This window comes from Pseudophryne corroboree, chromosome 11, assembly GCF_028390025.1.
Source record: "Pseudophryne corroboree isolate aPseCor3 chromosome 11, aPseCor3.hap2, whole genome shotgun sequence".
NCBI lineage: Eukaryota > Metazoa > Chordata > Amphibia > Anura > Myobatrachidae > Pseudophryne > Pseudophryne corroboree.
The window spans coordinates 5,993,517-6,020,619 of NC_086454.1; the positions used below are offsets into that span (position 1 = coordinate 5,993,517).

Genomic DNA, 27,103 nt, shown 5'->3' on the forward strand with positions numbered 1-27,103 from the left:
ATCACCTCTCCAGCTCACAAAGGATTCCGGCATATTTGCCGTGCTTTTAAAAGTTTGGTTGATATTTGGCTCGAGGACCCTGAACCATAAAAGGAGCCTCATTCTCAAATTCCTTTTTATAGTTGTTTCTGGCAGATCCGCTATACATGATTGTTAAAAGTGGATTTAGGGGGTTATTCAGGTTCGTTAGGAAACCAAAAAAGCACACTAATAGACAGAACCATGTGCACTGCAGGGGGGGCAGATGTAACATGTGCAGAGAGAGTAAGATTTGGGTGGGTTATATTGTTTCTGTGCAGGGTAAATACTGGCTGCTTTATTTTTACACTGCAATTTAGATTTCAGTTTGAACACACCCCACCCAAATCTAATTCTCTCTGCACATGTTACATCTGCCCCACCTGCACTGCACATGGTTTTGCCCATTATTGTGCTTTTTTTGTTTGCTAACAATCCTGAATCAGGCACTTAATCATACTATTCGGTTATTAATTTTAGAGTAGAGTAATATAACGTCCTGGCATAAGATAAGGCCAAATGCCCATATTTTGTATTTCTATTCCACATATGTTACATTGTTACCGGATTGATAGGAAATTACCAAATAGCAGACGAGATCTGCGAGTGTGATTAGTTGTAGCGACAGGAAGTCCTACGTGCAGCACAGTAATATTTCCCCCACGGTCTACTCCTTACTCTAATAATCATAGTTCTGTATTTGTATATTTGGTTTATCGGTGCCTTGAATAATGACCGCTGCTGTGCTTCTCAGGTACGTGGTGATCTCGCGGGAGGAACAGGAGCAGAACTTGATGGCTTTTCAGCACAGTGAGAAGATCTATTTCCGCGCATGTCGGGATATCCAGCCCGGAGAGAAGCTCAGAGTCTGGTACAGTGATGACTACATGAAGAGGCTGCATAGCATGTCTCAGGAGACTATTATCCGCAACCTCACCCGAGGTAAGTGCCACAGCCCACGTCCTGCTCCCTTTTGTTGTGTCCACTTTTTTACATCTTTATTTCCTTTTCTCTCTTCTGTAATGTTTCATACAGTACATATGGGACAATTTCTTATTGTGATAGGGCTGTGGCACATTGTCGTCATGCCCTTTGTAGTGCACGTGGTCGTGTAACAGTGGGCTCTTTGGAGACCATTGCATCTTATGAAAGGATCAGTCAATATTGATGCTGCTCCGGCCGACAAGCAGAGTTCAGCGGTTAATGCGAAGTGTAGTTGTCAGAATATTACAGAACGTCCCGTCCCAGCTTTCTGCTAGTGGATGGGAGATTAAACTTAAGAGGAGTCCCCTAGGGGTGAAAGACGGGGCCTTGTTTCTGTACTTTTATTATTGGTTTTTAGCCCAGTTCATCCTATCCGTATGAATACGGTTTATGTGAGGGTTTTTTCGGAGGGGGGAGTTTTGTCCTTTTTCTAGCTCTGCCTTTACCAGCACCCCGATAACCCACACTATCACTTGTTACAACACTGGAAGGATTCAGCCTTGTTACTCAAATACACATAACAAAGTCCGGCTGTGACGGAGCCTCAGATACACATAACAAAGGCCGGGCTGTGACGGAGCCTCAGATACACATAACAAAGGCCGGACTATGATGGAGCCTCAGATACACATAACAAAGTCCGGCTGTGATGGAGCCTCATATACACATAACAAAGGCCGGCTGTGATGAAGCCTCATATACACATAACAAAGGCCGGCTGTGACGGAGCCTCATATACACATAACAAAGGCCGGCTGTGATGGAGCCTCATATACACATAACAAAGGCCGGGCTGTGACGGAGTCTCTAATACACATAAGAAATGCTGGGCTGTGACGGAATCTCTAATACACATAACAAAGGCCGGGCTGTGACGGAGCCTCAGATACACATAACAAAGGCCGGGCTGTGACGGAGCCTCAGATACACATAACAAAGTCCGGCTGTGATGGAGCCTCAGATACACATAACAAAGGCCGGGCTGTGACGGAGCCTCAGATACACATAACAAAGGCCGGCTGTAATGGAGCCTCATATACACATAACAAAGGCCGGCTGTGACGGAGCCTCATATACACATAACAAAGGCCGGCTGTGACGGAGCCTCATATACACATAACAAAGGCCGGGCTGTGACGGAGTCTCTAATACACATAAGAAAGGCCGGGCTTTGACGGAGTCTCTAATATACATAAGAAAGGCCGGGCTGTGACGGAGTTTCTGGTACACATAAGATAGGCCGGGCTGTGACGGAGTCCCTGGTACACATAAGAAAGGCCGGGCTGTGACGGAGTCTCTGGTACACATAAGAAAGGCCGGGCTGTGACGGAGTCTCTGGTACACATAAGAAAGGCCGGGCTATGATGGGATCTCTGGTACACATAAGAAAGGCCGGGCTGTGACGGAGTCTCTAATACACATAAGAAAGACCGGGCTGTGACGGAGTCTCTAATACACATAAGAAAGGCCGGGCTGTGACGGAGTCTCTGGTACACATAAGAAAGGCCGGGCTATGACGGAGTCTCTAATACACATAAGAAAGGCCGGGCTGTGACGGAGTCTCTGGTACACATAAGAAAGGCCGGGCTATGATGGAATCTCTGGTACACATAAGAAAGACCGGGCTGTGATGGAGTCTCTGGTACATATAACAAAGGCCGGGCTGTAACGGAGTCTCTAATACACATAAGATAGGCCGGGCTGTGACGGAGTCTCTAATACACATAAGAAAGGCCGGTCTATGACGGAGTCTCTGGTACATATAACAAAGGCCGGGCTATGACGGAGTCTCTGGTACATATAACAAAGTCCGGCTGTGATGGAGCCTCAGATACACATAACAAAGGCCGGCTGTGATGGAGCCTCATATACACATAACAAAGGCTGGCTGTGACGGAGCCTCATATACACATAACAAAGGCCGGGCTGTGACTGAGTCTCTAATACACATAAGAAATGCTGGGCTGTGACGGAATCTCTAATACACATAATAAAGGCCGGCTGTGACGGAGCCTCATATACACATAACAAAGGCCGGGCTGTGACGGAGTCTCTAATACACATAAGAAAGGCCGGGCTTTGACGGAGTCTCTAATATACATAAGAAAGGCAGGGCTGTGACGGAGTTTCTGGTACACATAAGAAAGGCCGGGCTATGACTGAGTCTCTAATACACATAAGATAGGCCGGGCTGTGACGGAGTCCCTGGTACACATAAGAAAGGCCGGGCTGTGACGGAGTCTCTGGTACACATAAGAAAGGCCGGGCTATGATGGGATCTCTGGTACACATAAGAAAGGCCGGGCTGTGACGGAGTCTCTAATACACATAAGAAAGGCCGGGCTTTGACAGAGTCTCTAATATACATAAGAAAGGCCGGGCTGTGACGGAGTTTCTGGTACACATAAGAAAGGCCGGGCTGTGACTGAGTCTCTAATACACATAAGAAATGCCAGGCTGTGACGGAGTCTCTAATACACATAAGAAAGGCCGGTCTATGACGGAGTCTCTGGTACATATAACAAAGGCCGGGCTGTGACGGAGTCTCTGGTACACATAAGAAAGGCCGGGCTATGATGGGATCTCTGGTACACATAAGAAAGGCCGGGCTGTGACGGAGTCTCTAATACACATAAGAAAGGCCGGGCTGTGACTGAGTCTCTAATACACATAAGAAAGGCCGGGCTATGACGGAGTCTCTAATACACATAAGAAAGGCCGGGCTGTGACGGAGTCTCTGGTACACATAAGAAAGGCCGGGCTATGACGGAGTCTCTACTACACATAAGAAAGGCCGGGCTGTGACGGAGTCTCTGGTACACATAAGAAAGGCCGGGCTATGATGGAATCTCTGGTACACATAAGAAAGGCCGGGCTGTGACGGAGTCTCTAATATACATAAGAAAGGCCGGGCTGTGACGGAGTCTCTGGTACACATAAGAAATGCTGGGCTGTGACGGAATCTCTAATACACATAATAAAGGCCGGCTGTGACGGAGCCTCATATACACATAACAAAGGCCGGGCTGTGACGGAGTCTCTAATACACATAAGAAAGGCCGGGCTTTGACGGAGTCTCTAATATACATAAGAAAGGCAGGGCTGTGACGGAGTTTCTGGTACACATAAGAAAGGCCGGGCTATGACGGAGTCTCTAATACACATAAGATAGGCCGGGCTGTGACGGAGTCTCTAATACACATAAGAAATGCCAGGCTGTGACGGAGTCTCTAATACACATAAGAAAGGCCGGTCTATGACGGAGTCTCTGGTACATATAACAAAGGCCGGGCTGTGACGGAGTCTCTAATACACATAAGAAAGGCCGGTCTATGACGGAGTCTCTGGTACATATAACAAAGGCCGGGCTATGACGGAGTCTCTGGTACATATAACAAAGTCCGGCTGTGATGGAGCCTCAGATACACATAACAAAGGCCGGCTGTGATGGAGCCTCATATACACATAACAAAGGCCGGCTGTGACGGAGCCTCATATACACATAACAAAGGCCGGGCTGTGACGGAGTCTCTAATACACATAAGAAATGCTGGGCTGTGACGGAATCTCTAATACACATAATAAAGGCCGGCTGTGACGGAGCCTCATATACACATAACAAAGGCCGGGCTGTGACGGAGTCTCTAATACACATAAGAAAGGCCGGGCTTTGACGGAGTCTCTAATATACATAAGAAAGGCAGGGCTGTGACGGAGTTTCTGGTACACATAAGAAAGGCCGGGCTATGACGGAGTCTCTAATACACATAAGAAAGGCCGGGCTTTGACGGAGTCTCTAATATACATAAGAAAGGCAGGGCTGTGACGGAGTTTCTGGTACACATAAGAAAGGCCAGGCTATGACGGAGTCTCTAATACACATAAGATAGGCCGGGCTGTGACGGAGTCCCTGGTACACATAAGAAAGGCCGGGCTGTGACGGAGTCTCTGGTACACATAAGAAAGGCCGGGCTATGATGGGATCTCTGGTACACATAAGAAAGGCCGGGCTGTGACGGAGTCTCTAATACACATAAGAAAGGCCGGGCTTTGACGGAGTCTCTAATATACATAAGAAAGGCCGGGCTGTGACGGAGTCTCTGGTACATATAACAAAGGCCGGGCTGTAACGGAGTCTCTAATACACATAAGAAATGCCAGGCTGTGACGGAGTCTCTAATACACATAAGAAAGGCCGGTCTATGACTGAGTCTCTGGTACATATAACAAAGGCCGGGCTATGACGGAGTCTCTGGTACATATAACAAAGGCCGGGCTATGACGGAGTCTCTGGTACATATAACAAAGGCCGGGCTATGACGGAGTCTCTGGTACATATAACAAAGGCCGGGTTTTTTTTTTTGTGGTTATTTTTTTCTCTGACGTCCTAGTGGATGCTGGGAACTCCGTAAGGACCATGGGGAATAGCGGCTCCGCAGGAGACAGGGCACATCTAAAGAAAGCTTTAGGATCACCTGGTGTGCACTGGCTCCTCCCCCTATGACCCTCCTCCAAGCCTCAGTTAGATTTTCTGTGCCCGACGAGAAGGGTGCACACTAGGGGCTCTCCTGAGCTCTTTGTGAAAGTTTTAGTTTAGGTTTATTATTTTCAGTGAGACCTGCTGGCAACAGGCTCACTGCATCGAGGGACTAAGGGGAGAAGAAGCGAACTCACCTGCGTGCAGAGTGGATTGGGCTTCTTAGGCTACTGGACATTAGCTCCAGAGGGACGATCACAGGTTCAGCCTGGATGGGTCACCGGAGCCGCGCCGCCGGCCCCCTTACAGAGCCAGAAGAGCGAAGAGGTCCGGAAAAATCGGCGGCAGAAGACTTTCCTGTCTTCAGATAAAGGTAGGCGCACAGCACCGCAGCTGTGCGCCATTGCTCTCAGCACACTTCACACTCCGGTCACTGAGGGTGCAGGGCGCTGGGGGGGCAGCGCCCTGAGACGCAATAAATCGTTAGAAAACCTTTATGGCTAAAATAAATGCATCACATATAACTCCTGGGCTATATGGATGCATTTAACCCCTGCCAAAACATACAAGAAAACGGATGATAAGGACGCCGAGAAAGGGGCGGAGCCTATCTCCTCAGCACACTGGCGCCATTTTCCCTCACAGCTCAGTTGGAGGGAAGCTCCCTGGCTCTCCCCTGCAGTCACTACACTACAGAAAAGGGTTAAAAAAGAGAGGGGGGCACAAATTAGGCGCAGTATAAACAATACAGCAGCTATAAAGGGAAAAACACTTATATAAGGTTATCCCTGTATATATATAGCGCTCTGGTGTGTGCTGGCAAACTCTCCCTCTGTCTCCCCAAAGGGCTAGTGGGGTCCTGTCCTCTATCAGAGCATTCCCTGTGTGTGTACTGTGTGTCGGTACGTTTGTGTCGACATGTATGAGGAGAAAAATGATGAGGAGACGGAGTAGAGTGTCTGTAATAGTGTTGTCACCCCCTGGGGGGTCGACACCTGAGTGGATGTACTGTGGAAATTGCGTGACAGTGTCAGCTTTGTATAAAAGACAGTGGTTGACATGAGACAGCCGGCTACTCAGCTTGTGCATGTCCAGACGTCTCATATAGGGGCTCTAAAGCGCCCGTTACCTCAGATACAGACGCCGACACGGATACTGACTCCTGTGTCGACGGTGAAGAGACAACCGTGATTTCCAAATAGGGCCACACATTGCATGATTGAGGCAATGAAAAAAGTTTACACTTTTCTGATAATATGAATACCACCAAAAAAAAGGGGTATTATGTTGGTGAGGAAAAACTTCCTGTAGTTTTCCTGAATCTGAGAAATAAAATGCGTGGGTTTCCCCCCGATAACAATTGATAATTTCTAAAAAGTTATTGGCAGCATACCTTTTCCCGCCAGAGGTTAGGGTGCGTTGGGAAACACCCCCTAGGGGGGATAAGGCGCTCACACGCTTGTAAGAACATGGGCTCTACCCTCTCTTGAGATGGCCGCCCTTAAGGATCCTGCTGATAGAAAGCAGGAGGGTATCCTAAAATGTATTTACACACATACTGGTGTTATACTGCGACCAGCAATCGCCTCAGCCTGGATGTGCAGTGCTGGGTTGGCGTGGTCGGATTCCCTGACTGGAAATATGATATCCTAGATAAGGACAGTATATTATTGCCTATAGAGCAATTAAAAGATGCATTTCTATATATGCATGATGCACAGCGGAATATTTGCCGACTGGCATCAAGTATAAGTGCGTTGTCCAATTATACCAGTAAAGTGGTCAGGTGATGCGGATTCCAAACGGCATTTGGAAGTATTGCCTTAAAAGAGGGGATGTACCCCAGGTCGCCTCTCAAAATAAGACGCCGTATTATCAGGCGCAGGCCTGGTTGGCAAGCGGACAAAAGGGTTCCTCTTTTCTGCTCGTGACAGAGGGAGAGGAAAATGGCTGCAGAGAACAGCCAGTTCCAAGGAACAGAAACTCTTTTCCGCCTCTGCCAAGCCCTCAGTATGACGCTAGGGCTTTACAAGTTCAGGCACGGTGGGGTCCCGTTCTCAATGAATTTCAGTGCGCAGTGGGCTCACTCGCAAGTAGACCCCTGGATCCTTCAGGTAATATTTCAGGGGTACAAATTGGAATTCGAGACGTATCCCCCTCGCCGTTTCCAAAGGTCTGTTTTACCGACGTCTCCCGCTGACAGGGAGGCAGTTTTGGAAACCATTCACAAGCTGTATTCCCAGCAGGTGATAATCAAGGTACCCCTCCTGCAACAGGGAACGGGGTATTATTCCACACTATTGTGGTACCGAAGCCAGACGGCTCGGTGAGACCGATTTTAAAATCTAAAATCTTTGAACACTTGCATACAGAGGTTCAAATTCAAAATTGAGTCACTCAGAGCAGTGATTGCAAACCTGGAAGAAGGGGACTACATGATGTCTCGGGACATCAAGGATGCTTACCTTCATGTCAAAATTTACCCTTCTCACCAAGGGTATTTCAGGTTATGGTACAGAACTGTCACTATCAGTTCGGACGCTGCCGTAGGGATGGTCCACGGCACCCCGGGTCTTTACTGAAGTAATGACCGTAATGATGATATTCCTTCGAAGGAAGGGAATTTTAGTTATCCGTTACTTGGACGATTCCCTGATAAGGGTAAGATCCAGGGAACAGTTGGAGATCGGTGTAGCACTATATCAGGTAGTGTTGCGGCAGCACGATTGGATTCTCAATATTCCAAAATCGCAGCTGGTTCCGACGACTTGTCTTCTGTTCCTAGGGATGATCCTGGACACAGTCCAGAAAGAAGGTGTTTCTCCCGGAGGAGAAAGCCAGGGAGTTATCCGACAGGAACCTCCTAAAACCGAACCAAGTCTCAGTGCATCAATGCACATGGGTTCTGGGTAAAAATGGTGGCTTCCTACGAAGCAATCCCATTCGGCAGATTCCACGCAAGACTTTCCAGTGGAACCTACTGGACAAATGGTCCGGGTCGCATCTTCAGATGCTTCAGCGGATAACCCTGTCACCGGGGACAAGGGTATCCCTCCTGTGGTGGTTGCAGAGTGCTCATCTTCTAGAGGGCCGCAGATTCGGCATTCGGGACTGGGTCCTGGTGGCCAGGGATGCCAGCCTGCGAGGCTGGGAAGCAGTCACACAGGGAAGGAATTTCCAGGGCTTATGGTCAAGCCTGGAGACATCTCTTCATATAAACATTCTGGAACTAAGGGCCATTTACAATGCCCTAAGTCAAGCAAAACCCCTGCTTCAGGGTCAGGCGGTATTGATCCAATTGGACAACATCACGTCAGTCGCCCACGTAAACAGACAGGGCGGCACGGGAAGCAGGGGGGCAATGGCAGAAGCTGCAAGGATTCTTCGCTGGGCGGAAAATCATGTGATAGCACTGTCAGCAGTGTTCATTCCGGGAGTGGACAACTGGGAAGCAGACTTCCTCAGCAGACACGACCTTCACCCGGGAGAGTGGGGACTTCACCCAGAAGTCTTCCACCTGATTGTAAACCGTTGGGAAAAACCAAAGGTGGACATAATGGCGTCCCGTCTAAACAAAAAACTAGACAGATATTGCGCCAGGTCAGGGGACCCTCAGGCAATAGCGGTGGACGCTCTGGTAACACCGTGGGTGTACCAGTCAGTGTATGTGTTCCCTCCTCTGCCTCTCATACCAAAAGTACTGAGAATCATAAGAAGGAGAGGAGTAAGAACTATACTCGTGGTTCCGGATTGGCCAAGAAGGACTTGGTATCCGGAACTTCAAGAGATGCTCACGGACGAACCGTGGCCTCTACCTCTAAGAAAGGACCTGCTCCAGCAGGAGCCTTATCTGTTCCAAGACTTACCGCGGCTGCGTTTGACGGCTTGGCGGTGGAACGCCGGATCCTGAAGGAAAAAGGCATTCCAGATGAAGTCATCCCTACCCTGGTCAAGGCCAGGAAGGACGTAACCGCAAAACATTATCACCGCATTTGGCGAAAATATGTTGCGTGGTGGGAGGCCAAGAAGGCCCCTACAGAGGAATTTCAACTGGGTCGTTTCCTCCAATTCCTGCAAACAGGACTGTCTATGGGCCTAAAATTAGGGTCCATTAAGGTTCAAATTTCGGCCCTGTCGATTTTCTTCCAAAAGGAACTGGCTTCAGTGCCTGAAGTTCAGACATTTGTAAAAGGGGTACTGCATATACAGCCTCCTTTTGTGCCTCCAGTGGCACCTTGGGATCTCAATGTTGTGTTGAGTTTCCTAAAGTCACATTGGTTTGAACCACTCACCACTGTGGACTTAAAATATCTCACATGGAAGGTGACGATGCTGTTAGCCCTGGCTTCAGCCAGGCGTGTGTCAGAATTGGCGGCTTTATCATATAAAAGCCCTTATTTAATATTTCATTCTGACAGGGCAGAATTGAGGACTTGTCCTCAATTTCTACCTAAGGTGGTTTCTGCATTTCACATGAAGCAACCTATTGTGGTACCTGCGGCTACTAAGGACTTGGAGGATTCCAAGTTGCTTGACGTGGTCAGGGCCCTGAAAATATATGTTTCCAGGACGGCTGGAGTCAGAAAATCTGACTCGCTGTTTATCCTGTATGCACCCAACAAACTGGGTGCTCCTGCTTCTAAGCAGACGATTGCTCGTTGGATTTGTAGTACAATTCAGCTTGCACATTCTGTGGCAGGCCTGCCACAGCCAAAAATCTTAAAATGCCCACTCCACAAGGAAGGTGGGCTCATCTTGGGCAGCTGCCCGAGGGGTCTCGGCTTTACAACTTTGCCGAGCAGTTACTTGGTCAGGAGCAAATACGTTTGTAAAATTCTACAAATTTGATACCCTGGCTGAGGAGGACCTGGAGTTCTCTCATTCGGTGCTGCAGAGTCATCCGCACTCTCCCGCCCGTTTGGGAGCTTTGGTATAATCCCCATGGTCCTTACGGAGTTCCCAGCATCCACTAGGACGTCAGAGAAAATAAGAATTTACTTACCGATAATTCTATTTCTCGTAGTCCGTAGTGGATGCTGGGCGCCCATCCCAAGTGCGGATTGTCTGCAATACTGGTACATAATTATTGTTACCAAAAAATTCGGGTTATTGTTGTAGTGAGCCATCTTTTATAGAGGCTTCTCTATTATCATGCTGTTAACTGGGTTCAGATCACAAGTTGTACAGTGTGATTGGTGTGGCTGGTATGAGTCTTACCCGGGATTCAAAATCCTTCCTTATTGTGTACGCTCGTCCGGGCACAGTATCCTAACTGAGGCTTGGAGGAGGGTCATAGGGGGAGGAGCCAGTGCACACCAGGTGATCCTAAAGCTTTCTTTAGATGTGCCCTGTCTCCTGCGGAGCCGCTATTCCCCATGGTCCTTACGGAGTTCCCAGCATCCACTACGGACTACGAGAAATAGAATTATCGGTAAGTAAATTCTTATTTTATGTTTTATGATTAAGACGATTATTACTGATGTTTTGTTGGGTTGGAAGTGATTAGACCGTTTTATCTTTTTTATTGTTAGTTTATTGTATCGTATATTTCTGCAGCGGGGCACTGTACACTGGAAGTCCACAGGGAATAACATTGGGGTGTATAGTTGGATCTTGATCCGAGGCACCAACAGGCTAAAGCTTTGACTGTTCCCAGGATGCACTGCACCACCTCCTCTATAGCCCCGCCTCCAGGCACTGGAGCCCAGTTTGTAAGTTGGTGCCTGCAGTGCAGGTCACTAACAGGTGGGGCTGCGCTAGACAGCCCCGAAAAGAGCTTTTTTAGAAGACTTCAAGGGCCGCTGCACTTTCTATGTCTTTATGACAAGCTGTGCTGCGGCTTCATCATTTCCTTCAGCGGTGCTGCATACTCCCGCGGCCTGGTTCCCGGGTACTTGCAGCAGACACACACCGGTTTTCTTCAGGGACACCAGCGCTGTTATTCTCCAGGATCACGTGTCTGCACTTGAAGGGGGGAGGTAAGGTAAATCGCGATCCGGTCGCGGTCCCAGGAGACGGGCCGCGTCACCTGCGTGGACACTGTGTCGCACAGGGACCCCACTATATCCACCAGGGCAAGGAGCACAGGTCGGATTTATTAAAATCCATTTGCAAAAGGCTCCACAGTACCCGGTGGTGAAGTCCATCAGAGGGGATAAGGCGCTGACCTGTAGCCCCTCCCCCAGCTCCGGGTGCCATCTACTGCTGGTGTTCCCTCCCTGGAGCTGCGTCTCTCTCCCTCACTCCCTAACTGAGATTTTGGCGCCATTACATAGCTGTGCACTGTCTCCTCTGTAAAGCCACCTGTCTCATCAGTGCTGTGCTTTTACTGACACATAAGTATTCTACATGTCATTTTAGACAGTGTTAGTTAAGAACAAGTGTACTGCTATCTGAATATTTAGTGCAAGTATTCTGTGATATACATCCAGTGTTTACTGTGCATTGTTATATCTGTATCCATACATATCTTTATGTAGTATTACTAGTCCAGTGCAGTTTTATTGTTATATGTGATAATTCCTGCATTGTACATGTGACTGATTCCCCTTTTCCACTACTGATGCGGGTCACTGCCAGGAGCCTGACTGTTTTTTTAGGTAGTGGAAAAGGGGTAAGAGTGTGCCTATAGCTGCTGTGTGGATTCCACTCTTGTGTATCACACGTTTGCTATCGCTATATTCTGTACCCTTGGGAACTAGGTGCGTCAGGGTCTCATATAATATATAGTGCTATACAGGGAATACTGTTTGTATTTCTCACTGTGTTTTTTCACCGCACACCGCTTATATCCTCTGTTTGTGCTCTGTATTTACTGTCCCAAAACACAGGGGATTATTTGCTGGTTTTTGTGTTTGTCTGGCTATATTGTACTATTACATCCTAAGGCTACATACCACATGCTGTCTGATACACAGGACGGGACATCCGCGGACGCTCCTGCATCATGCAGTGCTGGCGTCACGGATTCACCAGTGGGGGAAGTGTTAGCTGCTGGTTCAGGCGCTGGGGGTCATACATCTCCCAGTCCATCTGTGGCACCTGTGGTCAATCAAGACCCACCTTGGGCAGCTTTTTCAAATATGCTGACTACGCTTGTAACACGTCTTACGCCCCCTTTGGGGCCTCCTGTGCAATTGCAGCCACATATTGTCCCTGTAGTTAATCCACCATGGGCGGATACTTTGTCTACCCAGATTCAACAATTAAATCAGACTTTGGTTAGACAAAAGTCCACCTCACGTCCCTCTGGGGCCAAGGGGTCATCTAAGCGGGCCGTTTCATCCTCACAATCCACTAATATTTCGGATAATTCTTCCGATGAAGATGGGGAATATACTGATCCGTCAGACACTGATACAGTCGCTTCTGATGAGGAATCTGCAACCCAGGTTGATGTTCCTGACCTTGTGGAGGCTATCAAGTTGATTATCCAAATTGATGATGACATTGAGCCTCCTGTTACATCTAAGAAACCTGATTGTTAGGTTCCTGGTGCTCAGAACAAGGGAGATGTTATGAAGCGAGTCCAGAGCACCAGGACGTAATGCTGGGAAAGGGGAATGGAAAGGGAATAGCCCCTGGCGCCCTATCTCCGTTGTCTCACCCGTGCTGTCAGTACACTCTTGCGAGACTATGGTTGCTTGAGCCCATGGCAGCCGCGTTTGAAGGGCGGATTACGTCTGCCCAACTTCGATGCCCCCTCAGGTCTTAATGAGAGACAAAGAGTGAACCGAGACAGGGTGATAACAAGGGGCCCTCTGACTAAACAACAAGGCCAGGGGCTACTAACAAACCTAAAACCAAAGTATGTGCGGCTTGCCGCCAAAGGAAAAGAACAACAAAGGAAATGCTGACCACACGCCGACACAATACTTTTGTGTACCGGCGGTGACAGCATAAGCAGAACCCTCTGCAAAACACCAGTGACAGAAATAATAAGGGAATACAGCGGCCTAAGCCAACGGACGCGGCCGTGCCGCTACTCACGGAACCGGTACGAATACTGGCAAACGGACAGGAACTCCCAATGCTGCTGACACAGACTCTCAGAACTGGAGGACAGGCAGAATCCCAAACGACAGACCGGTGGACACCAAGAAGCCAGAAACTTGCACAGGCAAAGGTACTGGACCTCAGGACAGGAACGCCTCACGGCAGGACACGGGATCAGACATAGGAATCGACACAGGGACTGACACAGGAATCGACACAGGAAGCTCAGGAACTAGCAGGAACCAAGCTCAGAACTCAAGCAGACTGAAAACCCAGGAATATCACCAGCATCTGTGAATTGCAAACAGCCAGCATATAACAGAGAGGCCTAATTAATAATCCCATGCAGCTGCCTTGTTACATGATTCCAAACTGACCAGATGCAATTAGCAGCCAGGTGAGGCTGAACACAAGGGAACAAGCTGCAATTACACAGACTCACCAGCGGCAGCAGACAAGAGTATTCTAAAACAGAGCAACAGGAAATCCTGGCATGCAAGACAACTTTATAAACATAAAATAGGAATGAACCACTACCTGTGGTTCATAACAGTATCCCCTCCTTAAGGGTGAGCTCCGAGCACCCCATGACACCTACGGGGAACATAAACAGAAGTATAACATGAAATACAGAACAAAACTGCAAAACAGGAATGAGCCACAGCCGTGGCTCATAACATCACCCCCCCCTTGAGGAGGGGTCAAAAGACCCCAAAATTCAGACTATCCAGAACAAGGGATACAAAAAAAAAAAACCTGACACACTGGTCTAACAGACAAGAAAACAAAAAAAACAAGTTGTAGCAACAACTTGTAACAGTGCCCTCCCCTTGATGGTGGCCACTGGACACAAGACAAGGAAAAAAAAAAATCTTTTTTTTTTTTTTTTTTTATCAAGGCAAGAGTCAAAAATTATTTCTTTTTCTTCTTCTTTTTACAAAGCTCTTTAGGTCTGACCAAGGTAATTCCCCAAACATTGTCTGAACTGATGGTACCACCCAGCAAGGCTGCGTTCAAATCAGAGACAGGTCTCTTACCCTTGGGAGCTGAACGTTCTGGTAAAGTACTATTATTAGAAGAAGAAGTCATAAAAGCACATCCTGCAGTCAAAACAACGGGCTGTGACTCTTGTGCCGAGTTTACAGTATTTGGTGGACTCTCAGCAGACAAGACGGGTGACTTAGAGGAATCTGAACCAATTTCTTTGGAACCGTATCTTTTAACAATTGCATCACAGAATGCTAGGGGATCCTGAAGAATGGGATCTTCAGCTTTCATTAGACTGGTCGCCCACTCAGAAGGCTCTCCTCTAAAAGAATAAATCAGATAGAGCCCAAGGTTTTCTGAAGTGATGCCCAGAAATGGTCTAGACAACATAATAGTGTAATAGTGTTTGAAAAGCGCCAGAAATTGGGCGAAGTCCCCATCAAAGGTTATGGATGTTGAGATATCAGAGTCAGGATCTGTTTCCTTCTCATCTGACTGACTGGAGTGCTTTGCTAGGACCTGGTCACTATTGACCTTACTCGAGGCTGAGACTCTCTGAACCCCACCCGGGGCAGTGACTTTCTGAACCCCACCCGGGGCAGTGACTTTCTGAACCCCACCCGGGGCAGTGACTTTCTGAACCCCACCCGGGGCAGTGACTTTCTGAACCCCACCCGGGGCAGTGACTTTCTGAACCCCACCCGGGGCAGTGGCCTCCGGGAACCCCGCTGGGGCAGTGGCCTCCGAGAACCCCGCTGGGGCAGTGGCCTCCGAGAACCCCGCTGGGGCCAGCACCTCGGATTCTTTTACTGGGACCGGGCCGTTGGCCTCCCTGACTGGGATCGGGCCATCGGCCTCCCTCTCTGAGTCGATAATTATCGAAAGTTCTCCCGGGACTATGACTTCCGGGACTTTTGCTGAAGCAATAACGTTCAGATCCTCCACTAATGCTATGCTTCTTAAGTTCTTTCCTGGGGAAGCGACTTCTAGACCCTTCTTTGGGGCTGCGTCTCTCGAGACCCCACTTGGGGATATTACTTCAAAGATCCCTTCTGGGGTTTTGCTTCTCGAGTTCCCCTCAAGAACTATGGTTTTAGAGACCCTTTCTAGGGTTGCGCTTTTCAAGTCCCTACCTGGGGTAACAGCTTCTGAGACCCCTTCCGGTATGGACACCTGAACTATAATATTTGATGTCCCTCTATAAGCTAGGGCATCGGGTACCGCTCCAGCACTCTGGGCATCGGGTACCGCTCCAGCACTCTGGGCATCGGGTACCGCTCCAGCACTCTGGGCATCGGGTACCGCTCCAGCACTCTGGGCATCGGGTACCGCTCCAGCACTCTGGGCATCGGGTACCGCTCCAGGACCCTGGGCTACGGGCACCACTCCAGGACCCTGGGCTACGGGCACCACTCCAGGACCCTGGGCTACGGGCACCACTCCAGGACCCTGGGCTACGGGCACCACTCCAGGACCCTGGGCATCGGGCACCACTCCAGGACCCTGGGCATCGGGCACCACTCCAGGACCCTGGGCATCGGGCACCACTCCAGGACCCTGGGACTCCAGGACCCTGGGCATCGGGCACCACTCCAGGAACCTGGGCATCGGGCACCACTCCAGGAACCTGGGCATCGGGCACCACTCCAGGGACTTGCAACTCCGCTTCCACAGGAACCTCAAGAGAGGAGAGAAACATTCTCTTTTGATTCCTGAATCTATAATGGGGCTCCCTTGCCCAAGGACCCCAATTATAGGACAGAGAGCCTTTTTGTGTGGGTTGTGTGACAAGTACCTCTGCCACAGTAGAGACAGGAGTAGGTCTTGTATCATGACTTAACTTGGCCAGAGGGCAAGACTCGTCACCACACTTTGGCTTGCGCAACTCACAGGTCTGCAGATAATGGCCTAAACCCCCACAATATAGGCATAAGTTTAAGTTTCTGCGACGCAGACGCTCCTCTTCTGAGAGCCTGGGCCGCAGAAAACTTTTAAACCTTTTCTCTTCAATTAAACCAGAGGATTCTCTTGTCACCATACTGTGAACAAGAGTCTCTTTAGAGATAGATGTACTCTCAACGACTTCTGGCAAAATGAGCAAGATTTTAGTCAGAAGGTTTTGCAGTTGCTTTAGGGATTGCTGCAAAACTTCTAGTCGCTCTGGTCTCAAAGCACTGAATACAGAGTTCAGGGCTGCGAGAGATGCCTGCAGGGCTTGCATAGTAGACATAGGAGGATTTAAAACTAGACTAGACAAGGCAAGGCAAGACTAAATTTTGCTAAACAAAACAAGACTTTTTTTTTTTTTTTTAACACCGGACTGGATTCTAAACACCAGACTGGATTCTAAACACCGGACTGGATTCTAAACACCGGACTGGATTCTAAACACCGGACTGGATTCTAAACACCAGACTGGATTCTAAACACCGGATTCTAGACAAGACTGGATTCTAACACCGGACTGGATTCTAACACCGGACTGGATTCTAACACCGGACTGGATTCTAACACACTGAAATCTAGACAGGACTGGATTCTAGACTAGACACTGGACTGGGCCAAAAAAGAAAAAAAGTTTTATTTCTTTTTTGTGGTATGGCTGGTGATAATGTTAGGTTCCTGGTGCTCAGAACAAGGGAGATGTTATGAAGCGAGTCCAGAGCACCAGGACGTAATGCTGGGAAAGGGGAATGGAAAGGGAATAGCCCCTGGCGCCCTATCTCCGTTGTCTCACCCGTGCTGTCAGTACACTCTTGCGAGACTATGGTTGCTTGAGCCCATGGCAGCCGCGTTTGAAGGGCGGATTACGTCTGCCCAACTTCGATGCCCCCTCAGGTCTTAATGAGAGACAAAGAGTGAACCGAGACAGGGTGATAACAAGGGGCCCTCTGACTAAACAACAAGGCCAGGGGCTACTAACAAACCTAAAACCAAAGTATGTGCGGCTTGCCGCCAAAGGAAAAGAACAACAAAGGAAATGCTGACCACACGCCGACACAATACTTTTGTGTACCGGCGGTGACAGCATAAGCAGAACCCTCTGCAAAACACCAGTGACAGAAATAATAAGGGAATACAGCGGCCTAAGCCAACGGACGCGGCCGTGCCGCTACTCACGGAACCGGTACGAATACTGGCAAACGGACAGGAACTCCCAATGCTGCTGACACAGACTCTCAGAACTGGAGGACAGGCAGAATCCCAAACGACAGACCGGTGGACACCAAGAAGCCAGAAACTTGCACAGGCAAAGGTACTGGACCTCAGGACAGGAACGCCTCACGGCAGGACACGGGATCAGACATAGGAATCGACACAGGGACTGACACAGGAATCGACACAGGAAGCTCAGGAACTAGCAGGAACCAAGCTCAGAACTCAAGCAGACTGAAAACCCAGGAATATCACCAGCATCTGTGAATTGCAAACAGCCAGCATATAACAGAGAGGCCTAATTAATAATCCCATGCAGCTGCCTTGTTGCATGATTCCAAACTGACCAGATGCAATTAGCAGCCAGGTGAGGCTGAACACAAGGGAACAAGCTGCAATTACACAGACTCACCAGCGGCAGCAGACAAGAGTATTCTAAAACAGAGCAACAGGAAATCCTGGCATGCAAGACAACTTTATAAACATAAAATAGGAATGAACCACTACCTGTGGTTCATAACAGTATCCCCTCCTTAAGGGTGAGCTCCGAGCACCCCATGACACCTACGGGGAACATAAACAGAAGTATAACATGAAATACAGAACAAAACTGCAAAACAGGAATGAGCCACAGCCGTGACTCATAACACTGATAAGTTTAAACGTCAGAAGGTTGCTAAAGAGTCTTACCACATTCTGACCATTTAATTGAGATACGTCAGGAATCCTGGTCATCTCCAGGAAAGAAATTTTCCTGGTCTAAAAAGATGCTAGCTCGTTATCCTATCCCTGTGGAGTTCAGCAACAAGTGGGAAACCCCACCGACAGTGGACTCTACTCTGGCCGTCTTGTGGTGTCCTCTACTCTGCCTGTCACCACTGTGACCTCACTGAAGGAACCGACAGATAAGCGTGTGGAGGGATGCCTGAAGTCTATTTACACTCTTACCGGTGCTGTACATAGACCCACTATGGCTGCCTCTTGGGCGGCAAAAGGAATTGAAGCATGGGTTCAGGCAATTGAGGAGGAGCTACCTCAGGATTTTTATGACACTGACAGACAATATCTGTTGCATATTACCACAGCCTCTCACTATATTCAGGAGGCGACATCTGATGCAGGGGTCATGGCGGCCAAGGCTTCTACTACGTCTATCCTGGCCCGCCGGATTCTGTAGTTGAGGGCCTGAAAAGTGGACCTGGACTCTAAAAAGTCCTTGGAGGTACTTCCTTTCAAGGGAGACATCCTGTTTGTGGAAGATCTGAATAAGATTGTGACTGACTTGGCGACGACCAAGGCTGCGTTTCTCCCAAATACTAATCCTTCTGCTCAGAAGGCTAAGAGTACCACTTTTCATTCCTTTCGACCTCCAAGTAAAGCAAAGGGTCAGGCGTACCCGAGACAGGCTCGTACTTCCAAAACCACTAAGCTTAAATCTAAACAATCCTGGGCCTCCCGTCAGCCTGCTTCCAAACAAGACAAGCCTGCTGCATGATGGGACGGGCCTCCCCCTGGGGGACCCCAGGGTGGGGGGCCGACTTCTGCAGTTCGCCCAGGCCTGATTAAAGACCACTTCAGACGCCTGGGTACGGGAAGTTGTCTCTCACGGGTACGTAATCTCTTTCAAGAGGCATCCCCCTCACCAGTTCAGTCCAACGGTTACCCCCTCTGATCCGTTGAAAGCGCAAGTTCTACGCCTGGTTGTACAATCATTCCTGGAAACAGGAGTGGTGGTGCCAGTACCTCTGTCCCAGAGAGGCAGGGAATACTAATCGACCCTGTTTCTAGTTCCGAAACCGAATGGGTCTTTCCGGCCTATTCTCAACTTCAAATCATTGAACTAGTTTGAGAGAGTGTCCATATTCCGTATGGAAATTCTGCGCTCTATTGTGCTGGCCATGTAACCCGAGGACTATATGGTATCCCTGGACATACAGGATGCTTACCTGCACATACCTATTGCCATATCGCATCAGCAGTATCTGCGGTTTGCCATTAGCAACCTTCATTTTCAATTCCAGGCTCTGCCATTTGGACTGGCCACGGCACCTCAGATTTTCACCAAGGTAATGGCCGTGATGACGGCTTTTCTGGTCCCTGCTCGGAGCATGGTGCACCTGCGGGTGCTGCTGGACACACACAGGCAAAGACTGTTTCTGTCTACAGATACTTCCTCTCTCGCCAGAGCGTGTCGATGCACTCGGCGATGCAAGTACTAGGCCTCATGGTGTCAGCTTTTGACATGGTAGAGTACGCTCAATTTCATTCCTTCCCTCTGCAGAGGTTAATTCTCTCCAAATGGGACGGCCTGCCTCATCGGATCAGATCTCAGTTGATCTCCTTGACTCCGGAGGTTCGTCTGTCACTGAGCTGGTGGCTACAGAACCAACAGTTGAGCAGGGGCCATCCCTTCTGGATCTCCAACTGGGTCCTCCTGACAATGAATGCCAGTCTGTAAGGTTGGGGCGCAGTGTTGGAGCAACACTCTCTCCAGGGTCATGGACCAGGGAGGAATCTCTCCTCCCGATAAACATTCTGGAATTGCGGGCAGTGTTCAATACGCTGGCCCTGCCTCTAGTACAGAACAGGCCTGTTCAAGTACAATCAGACAACGCCACCACGGTGGCGTACATAAATCATCAAGGCGGCACGCGAAGCCGCATGGCAATGATGGAAGTGTCAAAAATCCTCCAATGGGCAGAATGCCATCTGCCAGCCATGGGGGTCATTCCGAGTTGTTCGCTCGTTATTTTTTTCTCGCAACGGAGCGATTAGTCGCTAATGCGCATGCGCAATGTCCGCAGTGCGACTGCGCCAAGTAAATTTGCTATGCAGGTAGGTATTTTACTCACGGCATTACGAGGTTTTTTCTTCGTTCTGGTGATCGTAATGTGATTGACAGGAAGTGGGTGTTTCTGGGCGGAAACTGGACGTTTTATGGGAGTGTGTGAAAAAACGCTACCGTTTCTGGGGAAAACGCGGGAGTGGCTGGAGAAACGGAGGAGTGTCTGGGCGAACGCTGGGTGTGTTTGTGACGTCAAACCAGGAACGACAAGCACTGAACTGATCGCACTGGCAGAGTAAGTCTCGAGCTACTCAGAAACTGCACAGAGAAGTCTTTTCGCAATATTGCGAATCTTTCGTTCGCAATTTTGATAAGCTAAGATTCACTCCCAGTAGGCGGCGGCTTAGCGTGTGCAAAGCTGCTAAAAGCAGCTTGCGAGCGAACAACTCGGAATGACCCCCCATATCGGCAGTGTTCATTCCAGGGGTCCTCTACTGGGAAACGGACTTCCTCAGTCGTCAGGACGTGCACGCCGGGGAGTGGAGTCTTCATCCCGAAGTGTTTCAACTCCAATTGGACAAGTGGGGCCTACCAGATGTAGACCGGATGGCATCTCGACACAATCACAAGGTTCTGGTCTTCAGAGCAAGGACGAGGGATCCTGAAGCAGCGTTCGTGGACGCACTGGCAATTCCATGGAACTTTCGGCTGCCATACGTGTTCCCTCCAGTGTCACTCCTGCCCAGGGTAATACGGAAGTTCAAGCAAGAAGAAGGAATACTACTTCTAGTCGCTCCAGCGTGGCCCAGACGGCATTGGTTCTCAGACCTGCAGGGTCGATCGATCGAGCGTCCTCTTCTACTTCCTCAACGCCCAGACCTCCTCGTTCAGGGCCCTTGTGTCTACCCGGACCTGGCGGCATGGCTCTTGAAGCATCACTCCTGAGAGCAAAAGGATTCTCTGAGGCGGTTATTCAAACTACAGTATGTTGAAAGCCCGTAAACCAGCTTTGGCTCGGATTTATTACAGGGTCTGGAATTCTTACTTCACATGGTGTGCTGCTAAGAATTAAGATGCATATACGTTCAAAACTTCCAGACTTTTGGCTTTTCTACAACGAGGCCTAAACTTGGGCCTTCGTCTGGCCTACCTCAAGGTTCATATCTCTGCCTTGTCGGTGTGGTTTCAGAGAAAAATTGCATCTCTTCCGGACGTTCACATTTTCACTCAGGGTGTTCTACGGATTCAGCCTCCCTATGTCCCTCCTGTGGCTCCATGGGATCTGTCTGTCATCTTAAATGCCCTGCAAGAGTCTCCATTTGAACCTCTTGAGTCTACGGACCTTAAATGCCTTACGCTTAAGGTCGTGTTTCTGTTGGCTATTGCTTCTGCTAGGAGGGTGTCGGACTTAGGTGCTTTGTCCTGTCGCCCACCCTTTCTGATTTTTCACCGTGACCGGGCAGTTCTACGAACTCGTCCAGGTTATTTGCCTAAGGTGTTATCATGTTTTTAACCTTAACCAGGAGATTGTGGTTCCAGCCTTCATCTCTTCTGGTTTGTCCTCCAAAGAAAGGTCTTTGGATGTGGTACGGGCTCTCCGTATTTACAGTGGGGCAAAAAAGTATTTGGACAGCCACCGATTGTGCAAGTTGACCCACTTAAAAAGATGAGGTCTGTAATTTCCATCATAGGTACACTTCAACTGTGAGAGACAGAATCTGAAAAAAAAACAGGAAATCACATTGTATGATTTTTAAACAATTTACTTGTATATTCTTGTGGAAAATAAATATTTGGACACCTACCAAGCAGCAAGATTTCTGGCTCTCTCAGACCTGTTACTACTTCTTTAAGAAGCTCTTCTATCCTCCACTCATTACCTGTATTAATGGCACCTGTTTGTACTGGTTATCTGTATAAAAGACACCTGTCCGCACCCTCAAACAGTCAGACTGCTACCTCTCCACCATGGCCAAGACCAGAGAGCTGTCTAAGGACACCAGGGACAAAATTGTAGAGCTGCACAAGGCTGGGATGAGCTACTCGACAATAGGCAAGCAGCTTGGTGAGAAGAGATCAACTGTTGGCGCAATTATAAAAAAAATGGAAGAAAATCAAGATCACTGACAAGCTCCCTCGACCTGGGGCTCCATGCAAGATCTCACCTTGTAGGGTATCAAAGATCTTGAGAACGATAAGGAATCAGCCCAGAACTACACGGGGGGGACCTGGTCAATGACCTCAAGAGAGCTGGGACCACAGTCACAAAGGTTACCATTAGTAACACACTAAGTCGTCATGGATTGAAATCCTGCAGCGCCCGAAAGGTCCCTCTGCTTAAGCCAGCACATGTCCAGGTCCATCTAAAGATTGCCAGTGACCATCTGGATGATCCAGAGGAGGACTGGGAGAATGTAATGTGGTCAGGTGAGAGCAAAATCAAACTTTTTGGTATAAACTCCACTCGCCGTGTTTGGAGGGAGAAGAATGATGAATGGCATCCCAAGAACACCATACCCACTGTGGAGCATGGGGGTGGAAACATTATTCTTTGGGGCTGCTTTTCTGCAAAGGGGACAGGACGACTGATCCGTATTAAGGAGAGGATGAATGGGGCCATGTATCGTGAGATTTTGGGCAAAAACCTCCTTCCTTCAGTAAGAGCATTGATGATGGAACGTGGCTGGGTCTTCCAGCATGACAATGACCCCAAACACACCGCCCGGACAACTAAGGAGTGGCTCTGTAAGAAGCATTTCAAGGTCCTGGAGTGGCCTAGCCAGTCTCCAGACCTCATCCCAATAGAAAATCTGTGGAGGGAGTTGAAAGTCCGTGTTGCCCAGCGACAGCCCCAAAACATGACAGATCTAGAGAAGATCTGCATGGAAGAGTGGGCCAAAATACCTGCTACAGTGTGTGTAAACCTGGTCAAGAACTACAGGAATCGTTTGACCTCTGTAATTGCCAACCGAGGTTATATTACAAAGTATCGAGTTCAACTTTCTGATTGTCCAAATATTTATTTTCCACAAAAATATACAAATAAATTGTTTAAACATCATACAATGTGATCTCCAGATTCTGTATCTCACAGGTGAAGTCTATGATGGAAATTACACACCTCTCTCATCTTTTTAAGTGGGTCAACTTGTACAATCGGTGGCTGTTCAAATACTTTTTTGCCCCACTGTGTATGGAAAGGACTGCCTCTATCAGGAGGTCAGATTCCCTTTTTGTACTTTTTGGTTTTCACAAACGTGGCTGGCCTGCGAATAAGCAAACCTTGGCCAGATGGATTAGAATGGTGATTGCACAAGCTTATGCGTAGGCTGGACTCCCAGCTCCTGCTGTTATCAAGGCCCATTCTACTTGTTCGGTTGGATCTTCTTGGGCGGCCCGCCGTGGCGCGTCCGTAGAACAATTGTGTAAGGCGGCTACGTGGTCCTCGGTGAACACGTTCATCAGGTTCTATGCCTTTGATACTTCCGCCTCCCAGGATTCTTCCTTTGGACGCCGGGTTCTTGTGCCCGCTGCAGTGTCCCCTCCCATGAGGAACTGCTTTAGGATATCCCCGATGTTATTCCCTGTGGAATACCAGTGTACCCCACTGCAGAAAATGAGATTTATGGTAGACTTACCATTGTTAAATCTCTTTCTGCGAGGTACACTGGATTCCACAGGGCGCCCACCCTGACGCACTTAGCTTCATTGGGTTTGTATGACATTAGCCGCTAGTCCCGTCTCCTGTCGTGAGAATGTGGTTCTATGTGACTAACATCTGCCATCTCTCTTACCTGCTACTGCATTGGACTGGTTAAGCGGGGCTATAGAGGAGGCGGTGCAGTGCATCCTGGGAACAGTCAAAGCTTTAGCCTGTTGGTGCCTCGGAGAAAGATCCAACTCTACACCCCGATGTTATTTCCTGTGGAATCCAGTGTACCTCGCAGAAAGAGATTTAACAATGGTAAGTCTACCATAAATCCTTATTTTTTTAAGATACGTTGAAGTAATTTATATTTTTGCCATTATGTTAGTGTTTAGTTTTTATTTACTGGTACTTATTATATTTTGACTGTTAATTCTAACCCATTAAGTATTGGATTGGATTACTTTATATATAATATATATAAGAAATGCAGAGCTATGACAAGGCCTCAGTTACACATCCAGATGTGACCTCATACATCGTTGCTGCACTCACGCCAAGTAGCCGCTTTTGGCACGCCAGGTCGTATGAGACTCTTCTAGCAATGGGTGAATTTTTTGCTTGTCTTTTGTGGAAAAATACCTTGTATTCGCAGCACAATGAGACTAGGACGCACAAGGACACTGTTCTGATAATTATAATAATTATTTGTAAAGTACCTGGCATGAGAAAAACAGGGGATTCATGAAACCGATAATACACATTTCAAAACAAAATAGTAGAACTTGTATTTTATCAGTAATAACCATATTGCGGGGGGTTCAGATGTCAGTGATGTATAATGCCTTATGTTTGTTGGTCTTAATTCTGTGCTTTTTGTTTCTCCTTTTCACTATTGCTCCATAACTATTTTCCGGTTTATGCACCATGTGTCCCTAGTGCTGCGATCTTGCATACTGTAAATCTATACATTTTAAAAGGTTTTTTTCTATATCCGTATTTTCTGGGGCAAAGGGCTTGTTATAAAATTTTGGACGTTCCAAGTTATCTTTTTAAATATGGCACAATTACCTCTTGCAGAAATAATGTTATACTTAAGGAATACCAGAGGAGTTTATTTAGAAAGTGATTTTTAAACAAATATTTAATGTTACGAGACGTAATGACTGAGGGGGATATGTATCAAGGGGATGCGGTAAAGATGCCGACTGATGGGATCCTGGTAGATGAAATTCCGATGCCAGAATCCCAACACCCGTAGGAATCCCTACTCCGGAACTTGAAAAGGGCAGGAGACCGGCGGTGGAATCCCGACAGCCGGTATCCCGACCGTAAGAACTGCTGGTGGGTTAGGTTTAGGAACGGAAAGGGGGGTTTTAGGTTTAGGCACCACACGGAGGGTTAGGCTGTGGGCATGCGTAGGTTAGGGTTAGATTACAGGGAGGGGGGTTAGGGTTAGGCTGCAGGAAAGGGACTGTTAGGTTTAGGTAGCGGGGATGGAGGTTAGGGATAGGCACCCCTGGGGTTGTTGGGGTCTGCTGCGGGGGAGGGACTGTTAGGTTTAGGTAGCGGGGATGGGGATTAGGGTTAGGCACCTCCAGGGAGTGGTTTGGGTCAGGCACTAAGGCGAAGGTTAGGGTTAAGCTGCAGGAACAGAGGGTTAGGGGGTAGGGGACAGGGGGGAATAGCCTCTACTCACCCCTGTTGGGATTTCATACATCGGGATCCCATCGTCTGTATTCCATACTGATTCCGTATCAAGCCTTGGAGAAGAATAAAGTGGAGAAGTTTCAGTGTATAACAGTATCTAGCACAGTATTTGAAATGACGGACTCGGATTGGTTACTTTGGGCAACTTCTCCACTTTATCTCTCTCCAAGGCTTGATACATCTACCCCTTTAAATTTTAACAACAAATAGGTTGGGCAGCTGATGTATGTGAGGTGCCTAGTGCCTCATTGATATTACAAATACCCAGAGCACTGGTATGCGGCTTTCTCCTGCATACTGATTCAGACCATGAAATGGCCACCTTCAGTCTATTGGGGTGGCTGATGCACTTTAAAGGAGCCTTCATAATGTGATTTGTTCCTAATGTTGTGATGAGGGAACATATGCCAGTCTGGTAACACACCTAATTTTCCTTTCTAGGAGAAAGAGGTTTGTTAAGGGAAAACAATGACAGACTCTTGGACAACCAAGAAGATACCAAGGGCCCGTTTCCACTCACAGCCCTTAAGCAGGGGAAGAGCCTCTACAAGCGAAGCTGTGAGGATGGGGACTTCAATTCTCATACCAAAAAGAAAAAAATTGATCTAATCTTCAAAGATGTTCTAGAGGCTTCTTTGGAGTCTGCTAAATTGGAAGAACATTCTCTGACGAGCAGCCCTATAGCGGGGAAAAAGGTCCCCAAATATCAGTTTGAGGACCATGGAGATAGATGCAAAGCAAACCAAAAGTGTTCTCCTGTCCAAAACCAAACTAGAACCGTGACGGAGTGGAAGGTCCCCCTTGCTTCTGCTCACGGGATAGACAGGGAGCCCAATCTACCAGATGATGAGAGGGAAGATCACTCATCTATAAAGGTAGAAAGCCCCGACGAGTTCTCTGCCCTTGGTGACACGGACGAGATCCCCACCACTTCTTTCTGTCCCAACTGTATCCGATTAAAGAAGAAGATACGAGAACTTCAGGCGGAGGTGGAGATGCTCAGATCTGGAAAGATCCCAGAAGTACCTCAGTTACTTCCTCAGAAAACTGAGGTGCCAGAGTTCTCAGATACTTCAGGTAAGAAAGCAGGAATGAAAATAGCACTTGGCTACAAGATTCTTTCAGCACATCTTGGTGGCCCTCAGCGTAGCACGTAGATCTTTGTTAGATAGACATGTAAAATTGACAGCACTGATAATATTTAATCACAGAAAGTGTAATCGTTAGAGTTGTGTAACTCTGAGCTATATTTGTTTTTAGTTACTTTTTTGTTTTATTGATAAATTGCCAACTCTAAAAATTTGGTTTTAGTTCTCTAGGGTCACATGGTGCATAATAAACATCC

The 27,103-nt window shown here is 48.2% G+C and overlaps 1 protein-coding gene across 2 annotated transcripts in view; it reads left to right on the forward strand.

The window, feature by feature from the left end:
- The window catches only part of PRDM11 (PR/SET domain 11), an 81,414-nt gene that overhangs the window by 41,830 nt on the left and 12,481 nt on the right, over positions 1-27,103 (forward strand). For both annotated transcript variants that reach the window (XM_063946267.1, XM_063946268.1), the window contains 2 exons: positions 773-960; positions 26,200-26,835. In XM_063946267.1, the coding sequence (XP_063802337.1) occupies positions 773-960; positions 26,200-26,835 (824 nt within the window). The remainder of the gene's footprint in view (positions 1-772; positions 961-26,199; positions 26,836-27,103) is intronic.